The 27521-nt window shown below is 38.5% G+C and overlaps 1 protein-coding gene across 1 annotated transcript in view; it reads left to right on the forward strand.

The window, feature by feature from the left end:
* The window catches only part of LOC150086506 (phenoloxidase-activating factor 2-like), a 43837-nt gene extending 23068 nt beyond the window's left edge, over positions 1-20769 (forward strand). The window contains exons 2-7 of the mRNA XM_090372186.1: positions 2162-2420; positions 2514-2684; positions 9742-9848; positions 15203-15480; positions 17959-18119; positions 20578-20769. Coding sequence (XP_090228312.1) covers positions 2162-2420; positions 2514-2684; positions 9742-9848; positions 15203-15480; positions 17959-18119; positions 20578-20769 — 1168 coding nt within the window. The remainder of the gene's footprint in view (positions 1-2161; positions 2421-2513; positions 2685-9741; positions 9849-15202; positions 15481-17958; positions 18120-20577) is intronic.
* Positions 20770-27521: the final 6752 nt, after the last annotated feature.

A 27521-nucleotide genomic window follows, 5' to 3' on the forward strand; every position in this document is an offset into this window, starting at 1 on the left:
GTTTTACCTATCGTAAGTAAAATCCACAAAAACTCTTTATCTAAATTAAAATAAAAAATAACCAGCGTAACTATAACTATATGACTACGTATTAAGTACAATATAAAATAACAATCATGTAAATAAAAGGCAAACACTTATCGTTTTTGCGGAGCCTGTAACTGTCAGCTGTAACTTTTAAATAGAGTCAGCACCCTCTCTCAGTTTACCATTTTTGTCTGAGAAGTCAATACTCCCTATATTACCTCAACAATCAGCAACAGATCTTTCTTTCCTAGAAATAGTACAGTTATGCTTTTCAAGGTTGGCGAATCTAGCTATCAGGCAACTTGCAGTGTGGATGAATTCAGACATTAGCACCTTCTCCAGACATAAGAACTTGTATTTATTTAGAAAGTACATCTCTAATTTTCACTGAATTGAGTCATCGCAAGTTAGGCTTAGATGAAAGTAATTAGCATAGTAATAAAATATACAGGTTGTTTACCTTTAAAATGTCTTTTAAACTTACTCGCTGAACTGGTTGTACCACTTTATGGATTCTATACTACAACTGATGTTCACTACTTAAACTGAAAACAGAAACTATCGCATCACTACGTTCAAGGTTAGTTCCAGTTGCAGACGAAAAAACTTTTTACGAAGAGAAAAAAAGTTTCAAATAGTAATAATTAGAATTTCAGGGCCATTTGAAATATCGAAATAGAAATCTTTTCAACTGTCATTACATACATTCTATTCATCTGATTATAGAGCATATTAATTGAAGTTTATTTCTGGAATAAATTTTGTTTGGTATTTGGCGACAGGAAAGTCTAATTCATCAAGACAAGATATTAAAAACACAAGTAAGTAAGCCACTGTCTGTTTTTTTTATATAAAACTAATCATTATATCTATATTCTACAGAATATATGCAACGGTGCGATAATTACGGATATATACTCTTACCATTCAGTGATTTTGTTCATACACGTTTTTACATGAAAATTTTAAAATAAATGCATTTTGTTTAGGTTAAAACGAAGTTTGGTCTTATTTAAATTCTGAATGAAAGGATGAGTCAACAAATGTAATGTAAGAGGGTTTTAGAGGCATCAGCGACTAAGGCCATGTTGCTCCGTGTATACTGTCTGTAAATTGTATGTTCTGAGGTCGATTTTCTGTTTGCTAGACGCAAAACCCGAGTTTCCGGGAGAAAAAGCCATGCTAGAGACCAACTAATCAGCCAGGTTGTGGAAAAAATGCTCATAAGAATTCCTCACGTCATCGACGGGACTCTAACTCAGATCTTTTCCACCCAGTGTGGGGGAAGACGACGATCCTACCAACTGTGCTACCCACAAGGGCAAGTCAACAAATAAGTTGAATTTCAGAATATGTTAAAAACAGTTTACTTCAGAAAACGTAAGAATACACTCTTTCAATAATTACCTCCATGCCATAAGTCCGGTGACTTAACGGTTTCTTTATTCCATCAGAAAATAAAATATTTAGTAAAGAGTGTATACAATTCTGAGACTTGCCAAGGCATGGGTGAGCCGGAGTATTTCTGCTAGGAGTGAAAAAGTGAAAAAAATTTTAAATTTTAGGGGTACAGACCGAACTGTTTTACTGGATGCTAAATTAGATAAGCATCGCCAAAAAATTAGATAAGCAGATTTTTCACTTTTGAATCGTCTTTGAAACTGGGTATCTGTACTGCATGTTTACATCTCAAAAATGTGCAAATTACAAGAAACAAGATTACGTCTGTGCGGCCGATGTGGGAAAGTAAATTATACGACAAAGTCAAACTTCCGCTCTATAGTTACTCTCTGGAATCTCAGTGGTTACTGTAGAGTCTAGGGATGATCTCAGCAGCAATCTTAATGGTATGAATAAGTACACTGAACTAAAAAAGTAAAGGCAACTTAAACACCGCTATCAAAACAGTTGATTTTCGATTATTTGATGTACATGCAAGGGATAAAAACTAAACTTGCCCTTGATCACACATGTACCATTATAGAAAGAGGGTTGTTAAACTGCTCGACATGATCATGACTGACGATCATGTTGAAAAAAGACTGACGATCGTGACCATGATCATGGTCGTGGCCATATTGAAAAAAGGATTTATCAAATCTTGATTAAAATTATATATTGTCTTTAATTCTAGCCTCAGCGTTCCTGTTTTCTCTAGAATGGCTCACACTGCTTACCAGTATTCATTGCTATTGGTGTACTTGCTAACCGGTGGCACTGTTCCAATAGGACTCCAACCGAAAAATTCTGAATCAGAATCATCAGCTCAGTTTCAAGCCTCCCTTAATATCACCTGGTGTTCATCTCCTTCTGCTTGTATTCCAGATTATCTATGTTCATCTGAAGGTAAAATAATTGATGATGGCACCGGACTCATCGTCCCACGAAAAACAGTGAGTATGATAGAAATGAAGAAAAGGTATGGGTTAATTTTTTTAACTGTATTTTTCAGAGTAACAAATTTTTCATATACTTTATATTTATAGGTAGCATGCAAGGAAGGAGAAGTATGCTGTAGGAATGGCACGCAAAGAACAGCAGCCTCTCCACCGTATTTTTCTCACTGTGGCTGGTATAACCCGAGAGGAATAGGAGATGTCTTTATTACTGCTGAAAGACGATATGGGGATGCAAACTTTGGTGAATGGCCTTGGCAGGCAAGTAGCTCAAAATCATATCATACATGAACTTGCTCAATGCGCGAGGATCAGTCAGAATCTAGTGTCTAGTTTCTGTTTTTCATATTTTTTTCTGTCCTTTGGTTGAAAATTATAGCAATTTCCATTGTTTTTAAAAATGTACCAAATTTCATCGTTTTTTAATCACAGTTCAAAATTTGAAATGCATTTAAAAACAACGAAATATACAATTTTTAGAGGTGTGTATTGCACATCACAGGAATCGAAACTTGGTGCCCAGAGTATAAGATGCTATCATCGGAATGGCTCAATACAATTTCTGTAAAGCATCAGCAGAAAAAGTCATGGCCACAGAAAATGAAATTTGGAAGACGTAATTTAATTCTGACTTCAGGGGACCATGGTGAATAAAAACCGTAATGCGGACATCTAATAAAAATCGAAAATTCGAATTTGATTAATTCGTCCAAGGTGTCTGAATTTTTGCTTCTCCATGACATATTGACGGCAAATAGACCTGTAAAAATCCACTAACTCATAAATCGATCCCTATCAAAAGATACGGATCGTTTAATAGGGATTCCTATGACCATAATCTGTCTGTGCATGTGTCGGGGAGTCTGCTTAGTCAAAAATGGAGATGCATTTTCGCCGTCCGTTGTCGCCTTGTGTAGGGAGAGCAGCTTGGAAACAAGAATGGTGTCCTGTCATCTTTAGTGACGAATCACGTTTCCGTTTGTTTCTGTTACTGATGGCACCTTGAACGCAAGACAATATGTTGAAACCATCTAAGTCCCCTTTCCATCACAATATTTCCAGCAGTTACATACCCACCCACATATCCCAACAGTGCCTAAGTAATGTGCACACGCTTCCTTGACCTACACGTTCACCATATCTGCAGCTCATCGAACACATTTGGAATATGACGAGACGTATATTGACCTCAGCTCTCAGTCCCCAACCACTGTTATCCAATTCGCTGCAAAACGCAAGCACGAGGGCTCAACGTTCACTACCATGACCTTCGTATCTGACTCCCTATTGAGACGTTTGGTTGCATTTCCTAAGTATCGATACTGCATTTCTTAGGTACTGATAAACAGGGTCGGATTAAGGATGAAATAGGCTCTAAGCCATATTTAAATCTGAGGCCTCTTTAATATATATATACATTGAGTGATCACTGAATTATGACCACCTACCCAATACTTCGTAGGTCCTCCTTTTGCCCTCAGTACAGAAGCTATCCGACGCGGCATTAATTCAACAAGATGTCGGAGGCGTTCGGGAGGTATGGCCAACCAAGCTGTGTGTAATGCGGTCAGCAATGCAAGTTTGGAGGTGATTGATGTATCCAGAAGCCTGATATGCCTTTCCATAGTGTCCCACAAGTGCTCTATGGGATTGATATCGGTGGAGTTGGGAGGCCAATCGATATGCTGGAAGTCAGAACTGTGTTCCTCAAACCATCCTTACACACCAAGTGCCCGATGGCTCGGCGCATTGTCATCTTGAAAGACACCATCGCCATTCGGGAAAAGTGTAACAGTGAAACATGCCCCACACTATACAACCGCCTCCACCGGCCTGCACTTTTGATACCATGCACGATGGATGAAGAGCCTCATGTTGTTGACGCAAAATCTGTACACGACCATCCACGGTGTGGAGTAAATAACGTGACTCATCCGACCAGCACACCTATTTCCAGTCTTCTAACGTCCAACTTGCATGCACCAGGCGTTCGTTTACGCCGATTAACCTTGGTTAGAAGAGGATGCTGTAGGGGTCGTCTGCTGGTATAGCCCATATGTGCGAGCGTGCGACGCATGGTCAAGCCAGATATTGTTTCGGGTTGGCCCATGTTGTATTGGGTAGTCAACTCCAACAGTGCTGCGCCTGTTCGCCTGTACGAGTCGTCGAACCGGGTGCTCACCTCTAACATCAACCTTTCGCTGACCTTTGCAGTTTTGCCGTCGGGTCGTTGTTTGACCATTTCGACGCCAGTCCTGGTACACTTTACCTACGGCGGCTCTCGAACACCCCACCTGTTCAGCCATTTGGGAAATCGAGGCACCAGCTCGTCGAGCACTAACAATCTGTCTTTTATCAAAGTCCAATAAATCCTTCCTTTTACCCTTTTACACATCACGCTAGGAATTTTACTACCTACTGAACCACTGACACCTTATCTATCCTACGTAGGTCGACTAACTCCGCACTCTCGTACCTCACGTGGTCAACGGATCGCATTCAGTTTTCATATGGGTGGTCATAATTCAGTGATCACTCAGTGTATATAGCATTAGCACGTGAAATCTGCAAAATAAACCAAAAGTTCAAAGAATTGATCTCGAATAACATTCCTTCATTAAAATTCGTTGGATGAAGGAAAAAATTTTTTTTTGTTTCTTTCTAGTTTATTCATTCATACATCGATACATATTTTTCCGTCATCAGCAAAAACTATTATTATTAGAAACTTTTCACTACTTTAGAAAATATTTACACTGAAAATGAGGCCTCGGCCATGTCGGTGTGGCCGTAGCATTAACGCGGCCCTGCTGATAAACAGACTTAATGAAATTGATACACAGACGTAATCAGTTAATGGAACAAAGAAATTGGAAAATTCGCATTCGATGAATTCGCCCCACAAGACGTCGAAGTGTTGCTTATCCATGACAGTGCCGACTTATTTTGAGTTAAAGCGCATTCATTCCTTTTAGGCAGAGCAATTTCGGTCGCCACCAGTGTACATATATATTGCTACATTAACATGGATTCATGTCTAGTCATTCAACTAATTTGAATTTGTCCTGAATCACCACACCGGCATAATGTGGCATGAGGGCCTGACGTAGCCCAGTGGTCAGGAGCGAGAGTGCATAGTACGCATTCCTTGAGTGGACCGGGGTTCAAGCCCGTGACTACTAAATACGATTAATATTTGTATTGGCGATTTATTGTAAACTCTACTGACTTGGTTGTCGTGCCGGAGTATAAACAGAAGAAAAAAAAAAGTCAATAGGGTATTGAAAACTGGTACGAGAAACATTGGACCATTCAGATAACAAAGCTATCCTCAATTCCTGGAATGAGGTAGACAGCTTATGCAGATGAACACACCTTTTTAGTTTATCTCCTTAAAAGGTATCGAGATCCGGAGATTGGACTAGACAGACTACGTGCCTGAAGTCTTCGAGTTCCTCAAACCACCTTTCCATTAATTTGTCGCGGTGGATGATTGCATTGTCTTCTAACGTACTCCAGATCATAGTGATCAACGTACGAATATTGTTCCATGCTCCAGCTTTCACGGTACACACCAGTGGTATCAAAGATCCAAGGGATGCCACGAAGAATGAAATAAAATGCTAAATAAGTAACCTTCAAAAAGTTACGTCATCTCTATTTGCATTCAACTTAAAATCAGACTTATTTTATCTTCAGATCTGTGAAAAGCAATTTGTGGACCTACTTGCATGTTTCGTCCTTCGCTTGACGTCGCAAAATTGGAGACAGAAATATGTACTGCATTGCTACAACATGCAGTACATATTTCTGTTTGACCATTAATTCAACAAGATGTCGGAAGCGTTTGGGAGGTATGGCTATAAACGGCTTTCGTTGACTCCAGTATATCTATAAATTCTTCATATATATATATATATATATATATATATATATTACTGAAACATATGTTGAAGCAGCAGTTCAAGAAATAGAGCAAAGGTATGTAAATGAAGACGAATTAATGTTATCGAATAAACGATTAAACATTATATCCTACTATGATATTAGAGAATATAGAATATACAGAATTATATAAAAAATGGAAAACAAGCAAGTTGATGATGAGGGAAAAGATATGTGTGCCTTAATCTATAAAGAAAAGAGAAGCCTCAAAAAATTTATAATAATAAAATATCAAATACTACTAAATTATTATAGCTAATTATTATACTGTATAAGGATACACTGAATGGCATGTTATCAAGGGCCAGCACCATTCAGTATATCCAAATAATAATCAGCACTAGCCATCTGTTTCTGATTGCAACTTGCCAGTAATAAACTGCTCGACAGAATTAACAGAACAAAATGTTTTTCATAAATATTTTATTGTGAACAGTGTTTTTGGCGACAATGTTCACAATAGAATAGGGGTCCCGTTTTAGCCTAAAAACAGATTCTAGACGTTATTTCATCTGGAGACAACGAGGAATGAGGTACCATTCCATCAACATCAGAAAAGGGACACTTACGGTAGAGGCAGTGTTCTAGTCTGGGGCGAATTAATTATCAACGGCCGTTCATGTTTTTGAAAGGGATACTGTAGCTGAGCAGAGGTACCGAGAACCGATTCTCAACTTTTTAAGGGCGCGGTTGGCCCAGATTTTATTTTCGTGCACGGAAACGCCACTGCACATAGAGCTCAAGTGATGGAGGAATATTTTGAAACTGAAAATATCCAACGACTGCCGTGAAGATATCCAATGACTGTCAGCACGATCACTAGACTTACATCCGATCGAATGTGTGGGACGCCCTTGGGTGTCGCACTGCACGCCAACAGCCAACTCCTCGGCCACTTGGTGAGCTAAGGTCTGCGCTGATGTAAGAACGGGTTTTGTTGCCGTAGAATCTTGTAGACACCGTTATATCGAGCATGGTTCACTGCTGTCAGGCCTGTTTAGCCGTTGGAGGCATCATACGCCGTACTGATGTCATGTTAGCATATTTTCGAGCATCTTGTATCGAATTCTTTAATGTGACCTTTTTGGTAATTCTCATACAACCCCTATAAATATCCCTTATACCTGTCGGAAGTTTCTCGCAGTCTCCTCATTTCATCATTATTATATGGTACACCACCATACCAAATTTTGTGCCGCTTCATCGCAAGCTGCACGAGTCACACCACGTTTTCTACTTGTTCTGTTAATGTCGAGCATGGCAGCAGGACCTGATAATATGTAAATATGTTTCAGTTAGAAAAATGTAATAAAAAAGTAGCAGTAGTAGTAACAGAGGCATGTGATGCAATAAAGCAAGCGTATGAGCTTATGTAGCATCAGCCAAAAAAAATTCACACAACCATTCCCTCTAAAAGTTTGTCCACTTCCTCCTTGAATTTATTCACGCTATCAACTTCCACAACGACAGATGGAAATTTGTTCCAGCAATTAACCACCCGCTGGCTAAAGGTAAATTTCCCCACATTTATTGTACAACTGTCTTTCCTCAATTTGAATTTATGCCCCCTCAGGTTCATAATATGAGCAAGCGGAAGAATCCCATCAGAATTCAGCGTGGTCAACCCATTCAAGGTCGTATACACCTCAATGAGATCACCTCGCAGGTGCCTAGTCTCCAGACGCTGCAATTTGCAGAACTAAAGCCTTTCTTGGTAAGAGGACACCTTCGTTCCCCTCACCAATCTTGTTGCCCTTCTCTGTACACGCTCAAGCAACTCTACATCCTTCCTAAAATGAGACCCTCAGACCTGTACTGAAGGCGTGGCCTGACCATTGAAGATCAGAAACCAAAGTCACATAATCGCCTCCTTTTCCCCTACTAGCAAAATTCCTGCATATCATTGACAATACCCCATGATCTTCTCTGGCAGCCTGTCTGTACTGCTCAGAAAACTTCATATCTGACTGCACAATCAATCCCAGGTCTTTTTCATTATCTACCACCCTGAGTGTAGTACCACACAGGTAGTATGTTCCTCTGAGGTTACTTATACCCATATGCAGTAATTTGCATTTGTCAATGTTAAACTTCAGTTGCCACTTCTCAGCCTATCTGCCCAAATTTTCTAGATTCTGTTGCTGTAGCACACTGCCATTACTGTCATTAATAACCCTGCCGGCCTTTGTATCATCTGCAAACTTCGACACTAAGCCTGATATACCTTCATCAATATCGTAAATATACCTTCGTCAAAAAGTAATAATTTATTAAAATTAGGGAGCATAGTTGGCAGATAAACAGCTAAACCAGTGGTTTTCAACCTTTTTTTAATAACGGCACCCCTAAGTAATTTATTTTATTTTGCGGCACCCCTACTGAATTTTGTGCCTGTTAGATCCGATTCTCTCTCTCTCTCTCTCTCTCTCTCTCTCTCTGTGTATATATATATATATATATATATATATATATATATATATATATAATTAAAAAATATATGTTATATGATAGTTATTACAATAATATAATTATAAAAATTACATTTCATAATACAAAATATATATATACAGTTTATAATTTTATTCTTTATATAGAGGTACTAAGTAAATATCAATTATAGATCACCACAAAATTAAAAAGAAACTGCACACGTTTTTTATAATTAAATAAACATATAAATTAAAAAATAGTAATAAGTTTAAGTAACTTAAACCCAAATTACGTGGCACCCCTGGAATGTTGTTACGGCACCCTTAGGTGCCGCGGCACTCCGGTTGAAAACCACTGAGATAATCCAACAAACAGCAGACTGAACAAATATGGATACCAGTTATATATATATATATAAGATGAGAAGAATGGGGAGTTAACAGAGGGTAAGAAATCAGCCGCGGCTTTAAAAAAAAGCGAAGTGAGGGAATAAATAGAATAGAAATAGTACCCCAATCCTCCTCGAATACTCTAATAATTTATGGAGCATAAAAATTTAGAATATGATTTCATACAGAAAAAGAGAATATCAAAGCAAGTAATAATGGTACTCGGATGGTACATGTAGTAACACCTAATAACTCTTATATGCAATTATAACCACAATTATAACTCTTAAAGTATATGCAAATAATAAGAAAAATTTTACCTAAAGTATAAAAAAAATACTGTTAGAAATAATGTAATGCCAAAATATAAGAATATTAAGCTATAATAGCCATATATTTTTTAATCTTTTGTAATGACGACATCGTACAATATGCGCGAAAGATCCCATCATGCTGTACGGTATTTGATTTACATATATAAGATTTGAAAACTGCCTGCAGTTAATAATTAATATTAACCTTATATTAACCTTATAATATTAACCTTATTCCAGGCGTCAATACTCTCGCCTGAAGACGCACGTGACGCGTTCCTGTGTGGTGGAGCTCTCATCGGCAGGAAACATATAATTACAGTCGCCCACTGTGTTCAGAAATATCTGTAAGTCTCAAATTTCATTTTAAGTGAAATTATTTACTATTTTAAATAGAACTTCATCCCAATTTCTGCAATTGTTGAGTGAAATCCGATCTTTGAGCAATCTTTCAAACAAAAAAATTTGCAGTTATGAAAAAAATACTCCATAATTTTTGAAATTACATTGAAAATTGTGAAAATTTGAGATCACAAAGAAACATATCTGCTTTTTTATTTGAATTTCATATCTAGAGTTAGAAGAATTTCTGGGTGCAAAAGAAAAGTTCTTGATTTTTCTCTAAGGAAATTCGGGCCATGAGGCAGGTAGAGAACTCTGCCTGCTAGAATTTGGTAAAATCGCCGTCGGCCGCACACCGGGTGGAAAAGATATGCATTGAAGTCCAGTCGATGAAGAAAGGAGTTTTTATGGTCTTTTTTTCACAACATGGATGAGTTAGAAGGGCTAAGGCGAAGGTAGCATTGTTTTTACTACCGGAAACTCGGGTCTTTCGTTCAGCAAACAAAAAATCGACCTCAGAACACAAGCAATTTACAAAGAGTATATACAGAGCAATTTGAAATTATTATTTCAAATGACTTGAGTCACTAATGCTTCTAAAACCAATGACAACAATAACCACATCACGTTTCATCATTCTGTTTCACGGTTTTGATTTATATATCTTAAAAGAAAGATTTCAGTGTGGATGAATATATGCTCTTTAAACAGCATTTTTTTATTTCCGATTTCTTCCACTTATTCTACTCCTCTAAAGCGATTTTTCTCATTTTATCTTGTTGCTATTAATGATTTATTAGACATATTAAAGCATCATAAAATTCAATATTCAATGTAATTTTTTTAAAATAGGTAATCTTAACTGGCTTTTTTTTTTCTTTTTTTTTTATTTTTTGGAGAAAGGGTGTTCAGCCATTTTCATTAATTCGTTTTAACACTATTCTAAATGCACAGTGGCGATTCCTCACGCATTATTTGATAACTTCCCAATGACGAATTTAATCTTGAAATTAATAAGAGAATATTCGAATAAAATATAAGTACTACTCTGTTCATAAAATTTCCATAACGTAACGATCGTGTGATCAATTTACTAAATCACTGTCACGTGATTATTGTGTTTAAAAAAGACCCCTGTTTGCATTAATAAACAACAGATAATAACAAAATCACGTGGCTAAATAAATTTCAATATCTTAACTCCAAAACTGAGTCTAGTATACTCACCGGCCAAAAAATTATAAACGTTTTGCAGTTGTTCAACAGATAATTAAACGTACGGTATGCAAACATAATTTGCACATAGCATTAGCATTAGTAGAGGCATTTGATGCAAGAAAGCAGGCTTATGCAGCATCAGCCAAAAAAAAAAAAAAAAAAAAACCCACTTCCACTTCACCCCTCTGTTCGTTCAAAATACCTGTCCAGCTGAGCCTTAAACTTATTTAGGCGATCAACCTCCACCACAAAGGATGGAAGTCTGTTCCACCAACCAACCACCCGCTGGCTAAAGGCAAATTTCCGCACGTCTATCCTACATCTGTCTTTCCTCAATTTGAATTTATGCCCTCTCAGGTGATTTTTCTGAGCTAGAGGAAGAATCCCATCAGCATTGAGCATGCTTAAACCATTCAAGGCTTTATACACCTCTATCAGATCACCTCGCTGGTGCCTAGTCTCCAGACACTGTAATTTGCAAAACTTAAGCCTTTCTTCGTAAGAGCACCCCTTTGTTCCATTCACTAATCTTGTTGCCCTTCTCTGTACTCGTTCCAGCAGCTCTACATCCTTCTTGAAATGAGGCCTCCAGACCTGTATACAGTACTCGAGGTGTGGCCTGACCATCGCCTTATACAATGGAATAATCACCTCCTTATCCCTGCTGGAAAAATTCCTGTATATCATTGACAATACTCCATGAGCTACTCTTGCAGCCCGTCTGCACTGCTCAGAGAACTTCATATCTGCCTGCACAACCACCCCCAAGTCCCTTTCATTCTCTACCACTGTCAGTGTAGTACCACAGAGTTGATACGTTGCTCTGGGGTTGCTGTTTCCCATGTGTAGTACTTTACATTTGTCAATGTTAAACTTCATTTGCCACCTCTCAGCCCATCTGCTCAACCTTTCCAGATCCTGTTGCAGCAGCATAGTGTCAGTAGTGTCCTTGACAACCCTGCCAACCTTTGTATCGTCTGCAAACTTGGACATTAAGCCCGATATACCATCATCAATATCATTTATAAATACAGAAAACAATAATGGACCCAACAATGAGCCCTGAGGGACTCCACTAATAACATCAGTCCACGATGAGCAGTGTCCATTGATTACCACTCTCTGTCTTCTCCCCCTCAACCACCCCTTTATCCATAGCAGCAATTTGCCTCCAATGTCACACTGCTCCAATTTGTGTAGCAGTCTTTCATGTGCAACAGTATCAAAAGCCTTTCTAAGATCCAAGTATATAATATCCAAGTTATTCCCTGCACCCAGTTCTTTAGTGACTGCATCATAGTATCCAATCAAGTTGGTCAGGCAAGACTTCCCCTTAACAAAACCATGCTGTGTCTGAGCTATAACTGAAGTCTTGTCTAAATGATCCTGCAGTGCTTCTTTAACCAGTGCCTCCATTAATTTTCCTGGAACAGAAGTTAAGCTCACAGGTCTATAATTACTTGTGTCAGCCTTTGATCCTCCTTTGTGAATTGGGGTCACATTTGCACATTTCCAGTCTATGGATACCTCCCCTGAGTCCAAGGAAGTTCTCATAATTATGGCTAAGGGTTTGCTTACTTCCTTTGCTGCCTCCTTTAATATAACTGGATAGATCCCATCCACCCCGGGTGCCTTTCTTGTGTTTATCTTCAACAGTTTCTCCTCCACTTTACTCCCAGTTATTTCAAGATTCTGTAGCTTACTGCTAGAGTTGAATACACCTCTGGCATTCCCCTCGCTGAATAACTCCTCATGTGTGAATGTCGATGCAAAATATTCATTTAGTTTGTTAGCTACCTGAGCAGGATCATCAACAGTTGACCCATCAATATCAAGTGGATCAATCTGATTCATCCTCTTCCTTCTAGAGTTTACATAAGTAAAGAACTCTTTGCTGTTTTTCTTTGCATCCCTTGCCAAGGATTTCTCGTAATCTGGTTTCGCCTGCCTAACCTCCTTTGTAACTTGGTTGCATATCAACTTGTATCTGTCATAGGCTTCTGTGTCATGTGTTAATTTGTAAGTATCCCATGCATTTTTCTTCTCTGCCATATGCCTCATTAGTTCATCTGACATCCATTTTGGCCTAAACCTTGAACAATATTTCTTAGTTGGTATGTAAAGCCTAGTAGCTTCCAAGATAAGTTCTTTGAATGCTTCCCATTTTGAATTTGCTGTTGGTAACATGATCAGTTGGTCCCACTGTATAGAATTTAAATACTGTCTCAGTCCATCGTAGTCGCCTTTACGGAAGCAATAACCCTTCCCTTTACCCCTAATGGTAGTTACCCCTTCGAGTAAATCCCACTTCAGCACACTGTGATCACTGCCACCTAGTGGTTCATTTATCTGCAGATTCTTAATGCATGAAGAATCACTGCTGATAATCAAATCAAGAGTATTACTCCCTCTAGTTGCCTCCCGAACATGCTGATGTAGAAAACAATCATCCAATAAATCCACAAAAGCCCTGCTAGTGTGTGAGTAACCAGCCCCCAAATTCCAGTCAATATCTGGGAAATTAAAATCTCCCATTATAAGACTCTCTGATTTACTGGCTCACTCTATTTCCCTGTACAGTTCCTTATTATACTCATCAGAGTCATTAGGCCTATAGCACACTCCTACTCTCAATTTTGATCTCCCAATGTTTATGTCACACCAAACTGACTCAACACTGCACTGTCCAGCGATGTCGACTGGCTTCACTTCCTTGGTTTTTATGTGTTTCTTAACTAATAGCATAACCCCTCCCCCCTTCCTTTCCTTTCTGTAGATGTTGTACTCCCCAAATTGCAGTTCTGCATCCCTTATATCTGTGTGACACCACGTCTCTGATATCCCAACAATATCTGCCTTCGATGTTTTGAGCAATACCTCAAATTCATCAAATTTATTTACTAAACTCCTAGCATTGGTGTACACGCAAGTATACCTGCACCTGTTTCTGTTCTTAGCTACCCTAACACAACCCATGTGTTTACTTGTACCGCAATGGCTCCCAGCAGTCTCTGAAATACCATGCATCTTGTTTTTCAGGCTTCTGCTCATTCTAATAGAAGCAGTGCAAGAATCTCTTTCACCTCTGCCAGTGGCTACTGTCAATCTATTGGTCTTTGTCTCCCCCCCAAGCTAGCAGTTTTCCGACCCACCTAACACTGCGTCGATAGCATCAGCAAATATTCTTGCACCCTTTCTATTTAAGTGTATCCCATCCCTGTAGAAGCAATCTCTCCTGTTAACAAGTACAGTCCAGGCCGAAAAAAATTCTACCCCTTGAGTCTTGCACAATCTTTCCAGGGCCGAATTGATCGACAAGGCTCTCATCATATACTCCCTCCTATCGTGTCTGGGCAGAATTGCTGACACTTTCAAATTCAACCCTAATTCTCGGCTTTTGTTCAACAGTGACCTGTACTTGTTAAGTAATTCTGCCGGTCCCCTACTCTTAATATTATTAGCGCCAACGTGTACAACTAAAAGTATGTACAAAAAAAGTAAAAGTACAACTCATAGTATGATCACATGATCAGATAAATACTGTAGGCTTTTACTGGGGCTTCTTAGTCGATCGGACCATGGGGAAAACAAGTGAACTTTCCGATTTTCAGAAAGGTGTTATTGTTGGAGCACGGCTAGCAGGAACCACAATTGATAAAACAATGGAAATCGGTGCATCGAAAGCAACCATATCCACCACGCAGAAATTATATTTGAGTGGTCTGAGGAACATTGCTAAGAGTTCCAATATCTAGCATGGTCGCCTAATTCTTTAGAAATGTCTGAGACATGTTGGAAAGAAAGTTCGGTTTTGCAGTCTTCTGTCGACTATAATATAGCAACTGACAAATATCCTGATGGAAGTACGGCCAATTAAACAGTCATAGAGATCTAGGCTCCCTCAGACACCTAGTGGAATCCATGCCACGAAGTGTACGGGTTGTAATGTAATTCATGCCAAAAGATGGTCTTATTACTTATTATTATTATATATTGAATAGAGGTTTATAATTTTGAAGTCGCTGGTTTGTAACAATAATACAAAGAAGGTATACTACAGTAAACATTGGTTTGAAACAAGAGAATGAAAAATGCTTTGATTCATCGTTCTATTTTTATTTTTTATTCTTTTATTTTTCAGAAGTGAAAAAAATCGCTTTGAACTTCGAGTTCGATTAGGAGAGTGGGACAAGAGAATAAACAGCAACGAATGGTTTCCACACGAAGACTTTTCAGTTAAGGAAATTACTATCCATCCGAATTATAACAGTGATAATTTGCATAATAATATTGCTATTCTGGAGTTGGATCGTCTGGTTCAGTTCCAACCACATATCTATTCTGTATGTTTACCAAACGAGGAAGATAACTTCGAAGGCATCGAATGTACCGTTACAGGATGGGGAAAGCCTACTTATGGTAAGACATACGTGCATTTAATAATGCATAATCTCGGACTCTTGCTGTAAGTTACTTCGAAATCGTGGAGCAATCAGTAGATGGCATAATGGTTAAAGTTATGATTTTAAATTCTGATCACCTTTTCTGGTATTTATAAAGCCCAATTTTTGTATTATCACTCGATTTCGCATTGCGTCAGATATAATTACGTATTAGAATTGAAAATCAATGACGTCATCAAATTTACTTGTCTCCTGTAATAAAGTTTATTTACGTAAGGACAGATTAACTAGCAATCATTCTGCAATAACACCTGAACTTGCTCTGTATTCCAGGAGATTTTCAACTTCCTTCAATAGCATTAAATTTTATGCGTATTACTTAACAACTTCGTTTATGCCTTCATTATCAAGGTAATAAAAAAGTCCAACCACTCTTAAAGTAACCAGATGCATTTCTAATTAATTTTATTCTTAACTGCAAATTTTATTTAATTTAACTAAATAACTTATTATAACCCATCCAAATAACAAATCCGGTATTTTTTTTTTTTAAATAATATGGACAAAACTCAATTATAATGAATAAAACTGAAAAATATCAGAAAAGTGAACGTCTATAAGGATTCACCAGGTTTCTTGGAATAAATATATAAGGTGGAAAAATTAGTAAAATATGACTCTTTTACAATGAAATCTCAATCAGAGTAATACAATTACAAATTGGGCGAATCAGCCCATTTGAATAGCTAGTTCACGATAGGTACTGAATAGACTGAATAGTTCACGGTAGGTACTGATAGACTGAAGACCAAAAATTTGGTTCTGAGTTACGAACGGTGTATATGTTTCAGCCATGCTTGTTTCTCGTGTCTTGTTTGTGCAAAATTTCTTTGGGTCGAGCTGCTTATATATTCTTAAGAATATTAGGTGGAAATATCAGTTTTAGGCTTTTCAGATAATGTAATTGGGTCTTAATGGAAGTAGCAGATTTCTATTGTTTCTTTCCCATTTGGATGGTAAGTGAATTATCTGGTTTCTTTGTTTGTTTGTTTGTTATTTGGTTTTTAGGAGCATTAGCAACTAAGGCCATATTGCTCCGGGATATGCGGTGGTCATTCCCTGACCTTTCCGCATCCTCCGTATTTGGTGGTGACGGGCTCGAACCACGGTCTAATCAAGAAGCGTGTGCTACGCACTGCTGCTCCTTCCCACCTGGCTACGGAGGCGCCGAATTATCTGGTATGGCGAGTCAATTCATTTAGTGAATTGCTTAGAGAGTGTGTGTGTATAGTTTATTTTTGAAAATTTGGTGTTTCCAATACTATTGAACTTCGTGAGGAGAACAAAACATTGAGATAGTGAATGCCATCCTCATGTTCTGTTAATCCATCGATGGAACCAGTACCCAATTCCAAAGAAGCAGCTTTGATAAATCGCAGGAATGGAGGGCCAGACTTAGGAAGCAGAGGATGAAACTGGATGTTAGGCGTCTTTGGCTGTGCTGAACTACAATGACAGAGATATGTACTACTTTCAGTTCATTTCTTATGGCCCACCTTGATGCATATGTTTTTCCTTGAAGTTTTTGACTGACAGTATTAGCTTTGGCACCTCCCGTACGTAATTCGACTTTATGCTTTTGTTTTTAATGAAGATTAGTTTGACCGAATTGTTGGGACTAATTTCAAGACCCATACTTTCGAAAAGTTTTTCAAATTGTGAAATTTGGTTGGTGGCTTGCTGAATCGTCTGAAACGGGAGAAAGGAGATCGAGTAAACAAAGAACTTTATGCCGCCCGCATTCGTTAGGAAATTCACTAACACCGACAGGAATGGCTCCAATACTGCCCGAAGAGAAAATACAATGAGACACCTCTTTGTCGGGCACCTCATTACACGATCAGTATTCAGTATGATTCTAGATTTCTATGCGTCATTTTTAGTTTTCTGTTTAGAAACAATGCTTTTAATAGATGTAACAATTATCTCAAGTGTTATGCATCCTTAAATGCATATTATGATATAAAGCGTGCATAAATATATAAAATATCAAAAGCAACTCAATATTTAAAAAGATGTTGAACTGCACTTTCCTCTTATTGAATATGGAACAGTGTTTCCATAAAGTTGGAGATAGTCGATTGGGCATGATTGCAGAGATTCTTAAATTAGTTACCACCTTTATCTAAGACCTTTACAAATTGCTTGATTAATTATAATCTGTCAATTATTTTGCAACTATTTTACTTTCGTCAATTATTCCTTAAAACTTTGTCCGCCGGTGCACGTTTTATCTGGGCTCCAGCATCCTGTAACGTCTAAAAGAGATACAAAAGCAATGCTTTGTTCAAAGGTCTGAATATAAAATATATTTTAAATTTCATTTTCTTTACGAGCGAGATGATTATTCTTGCAAAATAAATTGATTATTTTTATTATTATTATACGTGTATACAGTATATTTGCTTATTTGATTCTCTGATTTTCTTTTTAGTAGGCGAAACTTATTCTGGTATTTTAAAGGAAGTTCGTTTGCCTATAATTACTAATGCAGAATGTCAGCAGTTATTACGAAATTCTCGTTTTGGCCCACACTTTAGGCTGGACGATGGTTTTCTGTGTGCCGGTGGCAGAAAAAAGAATGATGTTTGTGCGGTGAGTTTAATATTTCGTTCTTGAACTTGGAAATATAATTAAAATATATAGGGCTCTAAAACAACCAAACCAATTTTATTTATTTCTTATTTCCCCATCGTCCCAATGGAATGATTATTATTTACAATACTCTAAAGAGCATTTAAAGTTATGACCAATCTTTTTCTATAGAAACGCTGAGCGTATTTTGTGTTTTATTTTTATGTTTATGGCCCATGGGTTAGGCCCTCGTGGGTAGCACAGTTCGTAGGATCGCCGTCCTCCCACACCGGGTGGAAAAGACCTGAGTTCGAATCCTGTCGATGACGTTAGGAATATTTATGGATCTTTTTCACAGTCGAGGGGAGCACGGTTTTTTCTCCCGGAAACTCGGGTTTTTCGTCTAGCAAACAGAAAATCGACCACAGAACACACGCAATTTACCGACAATATACACGGGGCAATATGGCCTTAGTCGCTGGTGCTCCTAAAACCCTACTACAACAACAACCATGGCTTAGATCTACAAAGCATTCCCAATACAATAAATTTATCGAAGATTTTTTTTTAGCAATTGGTGTTTCTACAGCAAATCCTCGAAGTAAGTCAATAATGTATCATAAAGGGAGAAATTCGTAACAGAAATTCAAATGGATACAATGCAAACAGAAGAGTTTCTACTTTTGTTTCGTATGATTTTTCTAGCGAAAGTTAAAAAATCTTTATCACTGTTGCAACTAAAATCAAGTAATTTCATCTTGCTTACAACTTCGAGTACGTGCAAATAAAGCACGTCATCTTTGAAATAAGCAAATTAGTACATGTATATCTAAAACTGTGTGTCCGCTCCTTTAAAACATTATTTGCTAGAATTGCTCCTTATAGGATTTTCTATATTGTCGGGAAATCTGCTTACCGCGTATCGCCCACCCAAGACCACAGGGCAATATGATTACCCTGTGGCTAGGAAACTCTCACAACATAATTCTTTATATTTAAATAAACCATACATATTTGCATACCATACCTATTTGCAGTTGAAAGTGTTCTTTTAGAACACTGTCAACGCATTCAGTGGCATTTGTGTTGCTGATCTAGGCGCACAATTTATCTATACTTTAACGTTTTCCCGCATACAAACCAAGCTCTCACAGGTAGCACAGTTTGAAGAATCATTGTCTTCTACATATGGGGTAGAAGAGACCTGAGTTCGAATCCCGTCCGTGACGTGAGGAATTTTTATGGACTATTCACAACATGGCTGAGTTAGTTGATATCAGGCGAGGGTAGCATAGATTTTTTTTCCCGGAAACTCAAGATTTTTGTACTGTAAACAGGAAAATTGACCACAGAATACATGCAATTTACAAACATATTATATACGGCGCAATACGGCCAAAGTCCCTGATGTGCCTAAAATCCTACAACAGCTCAAAACAGTATCATTAATAATTATGAGTATTTTAAATCAATGTCTACCGAAAAGGGACAGAAAATGAATAGAAAACGCAGAGCCAGTCGTATAATAATCTACGTACTATTATACCATGTTGTAGGAGGGTTTTAAGAACATCAGCGACTAAAACAGAAAATATCCAAAAACTGGGGTATTTTCTGTTTGATGGGCGAAATACCCGAGTTTTTGGGAGAAAAACCATGCTACTCTCGCCTGAGACCGACTAACTGAGCCACGTTTTGAAAAAGACCCATAAAAATTCCTCCCATCACCAACGGGACTCGAACTCGGGTCTTTTCCTGGTGCATGGAAGACGGCGGTTCTATCAACTGTACTGTCCTCGAGTGCCATTGTTAACCAATCTTTGTGTTTGTTAACATTAACTGGTTTGGCATGATTTCCATTTTTCTCTGATGAGGTGGAAATTAAATATTTTATTAACTTCAGATTTAGGTTACCATACTTTTTCTGTCAAACTGAAATACAATGAAGTCTACTTTTTTAGAGTTTCTATGAATAATGAGAAGATACAACATCGCCGTCTGTTGCTCTGATTTTGTACTTTGATGGCAAGCCCTTTGTCTTTTAGAAATACTGTATTTACATTTCTTCAATTATGATTTGGGGACGGGAATGGGAGATAATACCGCCATTCACCTAAAGCCACGTAGCCACCATTAATGACTCATAGCTCTAATAGGCAGTCGAAGTGTCAGGTTCTAGAATATCGCAATGCCACGCTTTCCATCACAAATAAAGACATCTATTATTCCGTTATGCCGAGTGTAGTGATCCCATAAGAAATCCCTATACTCAGGCATAATGAAGTAACTGTAAGTCCACTTAGTCTTTTTTATTGTCTACTACCGAATTAACTGCAATTACTCCAATTCCTCAAGAAATATTTGCCTCTGCTTTTTATGATACATTTGTAATCTAAAGGAGTTAAAATCCTATCTGATAGTCTTAAAAATATTAATAAAGATCATAATTTTTTCCTAATTACAAATTATTGCTCTTTAGGGAGACAGCGGTGGTCCTCTTGTATGTTCCAGCGGCTCCAATCGCACTCGGATCCTTGTAGGATTAGTATCCTGGGGAATTGGTTGTGGCGAACAGCATTCTCCTGGCGTATACGTGCGTGTACAAAGCTACATGGATTTCATCATTCAACAAACTGGAATTCATCTGAATGAATTTTGGCGTATATATTGACTTTTTAATTTTTATTATTTGAATCACCCTGACTTGTTTTATCCTTCTCCTGTGTATCTATATTCTTTGCAGGCTCACTGTGTAATTACGAACACTATTAAAATAATTTTTGTGCATATTTTTTGCCAAATAAAGTACCCTGACTTTACTCAGAGCAGATTTATGGAGTGTCCAATGTTGATTTTTTTTTAATTAGTTTGAGTTGTTCATAGTTACCATTAAATAAATGCTGAATATTCAATTAACTGCTGAATTCATCTGAAAAAAAAAAAAAAAAAAACTGCTTTTTCAAACGTGGTGCACGAATTACATGAAGAAGCGATTTAACTTTGATTAAATTTACTACTAGCCCTCGTGGTAGCACAGTTGGTAGGACCGGGTAGAAAAGATCTGAGTTAGAATCCTGTCGATGACGGCAGGAATTTTTATGGGTCTTTTCCACAACGTGGCTGAGTTATTTGGTCTCAGGCGAGGTCAGCATGGTTTTTTTTCTACCGAAGACTGGGGTTTTTCGTCCAGCAAACAGAAAATCGACCACAAAACACATGCAATTTACAGGCAAATACAAGGCGCAACATGGCCTTAGTTGCCGTTGCTCCTAAAAAAACTCTACCAAAAATAACAAATTTACTACTTTCGCAGTATTAATACAATCTTCCCATCGGTACATAATAATATACTGACGGATCGCGTGATATGAAGGCATCCCAGGGAACTTCATTAATATGGATGGATCTTTGTTAAAAGGAAACAAAATTTTCCTGGTAGCAACGCACCCAGACTAGAAGGACCTTATTATTGTCTCCACATAGCAATAAAAACTTATAGTTTGTTCAAATTAATACTTTTTCTATACTTGGCTTCGACTTAACCATCTTTTTGTTCGTTCCAATTCGATTGGATACCATGATGCAGTCACAAAGGAACTGGATGCAAAGAATAATTTTGATATCATATACAAATTTGTATTTGGATCTTAGAAAGACTTTTGATACGTTTCACATGGAAGATTGCTGCACAAATTGGAGCAGTGTGGCATTGGAGGCAAATTGCTGCTATGGATAAAGGGATGGTTGAGTGGGAGAAGACAGTGGTAATCAATGGACACTGCTCTTCGTGGACTAATGTTATTAGTGGAGTCCCCCAGGGTTCAGTGTTGGGTCCATTGTTGTTTTCTGTGTTCATTAATGATACTGATGATGGTATATCAGGCTTAATGTCCAAGTTTGGCAACACGACTGCAGATCTCTCTACGGACATCTTCAGACATCTAATGGAGTCGACGCCTAGGTGAATAGCGGCTGTTATCTGGGCTAACGGGACCCAACATGGTATTAAGCCACAATTCAGTAATCACTAAATGTAGTATACAAAGAATTTAACGAACTGGAATTTGTCGAGATAACACACTTTGAACTTTATAAACAATGAACACATTTTCGTCGCTAATGGATGCAATCTCCTCTTCATGATTTTGATAGGGGTACCGTAACTGCACAGAGGTACCGAGAACAGATCCTCAAACCCTATGCACGACTTTTTAAGGGTGTGGTTGGCCCAGATTTTGTTTACATGTACGACAAACACCACTCCACCACTGCTCAAGTGGTGGAGGAATATCTTGAAACTGAAGATATCCAACGACTGCCGTGGTCAGCACGATCACTAGACTTAAATCCGATTGAAGATGTGTGGGACGCATTGCACACCGACAGCCAGCGCTCCTCGGTCACTTAGTGAGCTAACGTCTACGCTGGTGTAAGAATAGGATTTGTTGCCACAGAATCTTATAGACACCCTTATATGAAAATGGTGCAAGGCCTGTTTAGCCGTTGGAGGGGCTCATAAGCCGTATTGATGTCTTGCGACCATGTTTTCGAGCATCTTGTATCAACTTCTGTAATGTGATTTTTGGTAATTCTTATACAACTCCTATGAATGTCCCTTATACCAGTCCGAAGTTTCTCGCTGTCCACTCATTTCATCGTTATTCTATGGTACACCCCCAAATGAAATTTTGTCCCGCTTCATCGCAAGCTGCACAAGTTACACCACGTTTTCTACATGTTCTGTTAATTTTGTCGAGCAGTGTATTATATTACTACACTCAGGGTAGTGGAAAATAAAAACGACCAGGGAATAATTGGACAGTCAGATATGAAGTTCCTTGAGTAATGCAGACAGGTTTCCAGGACAGCTCATTGGGTTTCGTCAATTATATACAGGAATTTCTGCTAGCTGGGATAAGGAGGTGACTGTCCTATTGCATAAAGCAATGGTCACGCCACATACTTAAGTACTGCATACAGGTCTGGAAGCCGACCGGGCTAGCCGGGTGGGCAAAGTGCCTACCTGGCAACCCAAAGGTCGCGGGTTCGAATCCCGCCTCGGGCTTGGATCAAAGTACAGCAAAAACCTTGGGAGGTGCATTATGGCCACAGAAGCCGATGCGCCAATAACTACCAAAAAAAAAAAAAAAAAAAAAAAAAACAGGTCTGGAGGTCTCACTTTAGGAAGGATGTAGAGCTCCTGGAACAGGTACTCCAAAAACGAGACCGCAGGAATTTAAAGAGCGGATTGTTCGTCAGAATGGAACGTCCAGCGCGCAGAAATGACTGAAAACTTCAATTTCCGTAAAGAGGGTCCCATTTCCAATCGAACAATGATGTGTCGGAGTCGAAGAACCTTGGGATTTGGCAGTCGTGTCAATGAATATCTGTCCCTGTCCGTTATATTGGACTAACTTCACTGTGTACTCGTCACTCGTTTGGAGAGGTCTGATTTCGAGTCCCATTTATACACTGGAAGAGTTTCCAAAATGTTTCTTCATTTTCACTGGATTGTGGTGGACTCTTCTACGACGACAACGCAACGGGCCACCATGCAAAAATTGTATCTGAATGGCTTAAGGAACATTCCCAAAAATTTCAACGTCATGGTCGCTTAATTTTCCAGATCAGAATCCAATTGAGAATGTCTGTGACATGTTGGAAAAGGAGTTGGACTTTGCAGTTCAATACCGACCACAATACAACAGCTAAGAAATATGGAAGAATGATCAAATGTGGAGATAGACGCGCTCAGACATCAGTGGAATCCATGCTACGTCATGTGAAGGTTGTAATTCTGGCAAAAGGCGGCCCTACTAGATACCGAATAAAAGCTTCGGCTTTTTTGGCCAATGAGTGTAATTTAGAATATGAAGCAAAGGAAAGCATTTTAAGGAAATTTGTTCTCATATTCTGTCTTGTGAATTCCGCAGACTTTATGGAGTCGTTCAGGAGTACAAACTGAATTTATCTTTTATTACACTGCATGTCACAGGATGCTTCATCGCCCAATGATATAAACAATGTTTCCTGTTTCTGAAGCTCTTAAATTAACTCAAAACCATCAATAAATTGATTAAACAATTGCTCTTAATGAAAATACCTATACTACGTGCCTGCGTGCGTGCATGCGTGTTGTGTGTGTACACGAAAGACATTATTTATGGAAATAAATGACACAACATTAGTACAGGCAATCCCCGTATAACACGGTACGTCTACAACACGGTTACGCTCTAACACGATTGATAAATTGCGACAATCCTCGCACAACACGGTACTTATATAACACGGTTAGAGAATTTCGGCAAACCTCGCATAACAGAGTATTTTTGAGCTTTTGTGGGGGGGGGAAACCCTGATATTATGTTGGATATAATTTTTCAACATTTCCACTCTTTTTGAATCCCGCTGTTGACTCGCTAGTCGAAAAAAAAAAATATTGAGAAATCCCTGTATTTTATTTTGTTGGGCAATCCCCGTGATACGTTCTGTGCCAGTGAACTTGTGCTTGGGGAAAAATCTAGATTTCAAACTTTTATTACTATTGGATAGCACATCAGGCCATCCAAACGTTGAAATTATGTTTCTACCACCACAGTTGTACAAGGTTAATACTTCTTTCATTCAGCCATTAGATCAAGGCATTATATCCACCTTTAAAACTCATTCCATTAGAAAATCGTTACAATGGATTTCGGAAAAAATTGATTCGTAATCTATTGAAGTAATGGAGGCATGGAAACATTTCTCAATTGTGGACTGTATCAGGATCATAGCTTTGTCGCTGAAAGAAGTAAACCGTCAACGTTAAATGCATGTGAAAAAATATATAGTCAGCGACATAATTTTGTCGATTATGATCGAACCGGCAGAAAACAGAATCGGTGCGATGTGTACATGTGTATATGTATAGGGCGGCACCTAGAACGTCAGTTCAACCCAGCCTCGTGTCTCTGTGAAGAACAGTATCGCTACAAATGGGCCAGATATGTGTGTGACGTAGGTTTGTGTGTATTGTGTGTGTGTTCTGGCTACTTGGCTACCCAGAAGCATCAGTCACCTGGATAGATGATTCTGGGTACTCGTCCATACCACGGGAAGGTGGGCCAGTTCCAGTAGAGCACGTAATGTCTCAAAAGCGACTCTGACCCACCTGATTTTGCCAAAAGGTGGGCCAAATTCCAGAGGAAAAGAAAGGAGCGAGAGAAGGGAAAACAATTAAAAAATAATAATAAACACAACCCGTGGTGCTGGTTGAAATAAAATTAAAAAAAAAAAAGACGTTGTGATAAAAAAAAAAAAAAAAAGAATAAAATAAAAAAGGAATAATAATAATAAACAAATAGCAAAAAAAAGAAAAAAAAAGAAAACATTCTGGTGCTGGTAAAAAAATAATAATAAATAAATAAAAATAAATAAATAAAATAAATAACAAACTGGTGCTGGTGAAATGGTGAAAAAAAGAGGAAGAGGAGTGACTGATGCCGGTTGACAAAAAAAAAAAAAGTAGTCTTCAATAAGTACTCTTGTATCCAGGATAATTCGTATGTGGAACTGGTGACCTTTAGGATCAGTGCAATGACAATTCTTGCGTACATGAACCATAGAAGAAAATATATCGAATTTTGATGCAATTATGCTGAATTCATGAGCAGCCCAGCACTGCGCAGAAATTTCAGAGTGTTCCCTGAAAGTACATGTTTTGTCATCCAGGATAACAGAGAAGCAAACTAGTGTCCCGCTTACACAGGTGTATTTGGTGGATGGTTTTGGTGCGCTACTACGGCGTTGATTCTCTTTCTGCGAGCAAACACCTCGGAGGCAAAGTTCTGAATAGCTGAGAGATGGTTCTTATTCTGCAGAAGCATTTCCTCCCGCCCTGGAGAGAGAGAGATCTGGAACGTCAGTTCTGAGCTTCACTCTAAGATCGTCGTAGATTGCACAGTTAAAGAGCAGGTGACTCCAATCTTCTGTATTCCCGCAGCTGCAGAGATCGGTGTGATGCAAACGAAACTGATACCATGTCCAGTTACCAGAAAGGAAGTTTCCATAGTTAAGGAGCTCCAGGTTTTAACCGATTTAGAGAGTGAGAAGGTCACATCAGGCAGGAATTTTCTTGTCGCCGCTCCAAGTGTGGTGGTGTCTCATCTGGTCTGCCAGATGCTAATTAGCTCATTAAAGCATCTGGATTTCTCTTTTTTAGGATTTTCATTTAAATTTAGCTGGATACCAAGTAATTCTGAAGGTATTTGTTTTTTGTGTCGAAAACAGAGGCCACGATAGATGACAAATAGATCCAACGGAAAGGACCCCGCAATAACTTGCACTGCAGCGGTGGAAACTGTTCTAAAGACCCTGAGAATAGAGAGGAGCATGCTCCGCTGGATGGAATTCAGTTTTAACCTCATTTTGGAATTGGTGGCCCTATGAAACCAAGCTCCTGCTGCATATGTGACTATGGGCAGGAAAACAACATTATAGTAGATAAAGAGTGACTTCCTAGAGAGACTCCACTCCCCTCTGGAAATTCTAATAATTGACCCTGTGAATTTTTTGATTTTAGTACTTATGTGAATCAGATGAGGATAGAATGAAAGTTTATGGTCAATAATAATCCCAAGGAGTTTTGCCTCTGTGACTATAGGGAGCCGCTTGCCAAAAAATTTTACTTGGGGAGGCCGCCTGAGATCCAATTTGGATTTAAAAAGCATAATTTTTGTTTTCACTGGATTAATTTTAAGTTTGTTAGCCAATGACCAGGTGGAAAGGTCAGTTAAAATCCGGTCTGCATTCACCTCCAACACTGTACGAGAACTGCCTGAGACCACAATTGTCAGGTCATCGGCGAAAGCAAAAATTTTGCAATTCTGGAGAGAGCGGCCCAGCCAGTCTTGAAGCACAATGTTCCAGATAAGGGGCCCCAGGACTGAACCTTGGGGGCACCCTCGAAAAACCTTCCTAGAGACTTGGAAGAATTTTGACTTGACAATTATTGAGCGGTCAGAGAAATAGCTTTGAAATAATTTGTACATATGAAAGGAGCATCTGGCAGACCGGAGACGTTCAAGGGCACTGTCCCACCAGACAGTGTCGAAGGTGTCCTCGAAGTCTACCATAATAGCTAGTTCAAATTTGGATTTAGAATTTACAATGTGCTAGACAAAGTCAGACAAGACCTCCTCGGAAGAATGACCTGGGGTCATTCTTGCCATATTAACAAGCAGAAAAGAGATTTTGTTGTTGAAAGAGAGCTGTTAGTCGAAGAGCCATAAGCCACTCCAAGATCTTCCTTAGATTAGCAAGCAGCGCAATTAGTCTGTAGGCACGTGGATTTGAGGCAGGCTTATCTGGCTTTTTGATAAGACGGAGTAAAGAAACCTTCCAAACAGAGGGAAAGATGCCTTCCATGAGGCATTTATT

This window comes from Mastigoproctus giganteus, chromosome 4 (genome assembly GCF_048544385.1).
Source record: "Mastigoproctus giganteus isolate SK-2022 chromosome 4, ASM4854438v1, whole genome shotgun sequence".
Classification (NCBI taxonomy): Eukaryota; Metazoa; Arthropoda; class Arachnida; order Uropygi; family Thelyphonidae; genus Mastigoproctus; species Mastigoproctus giganteus.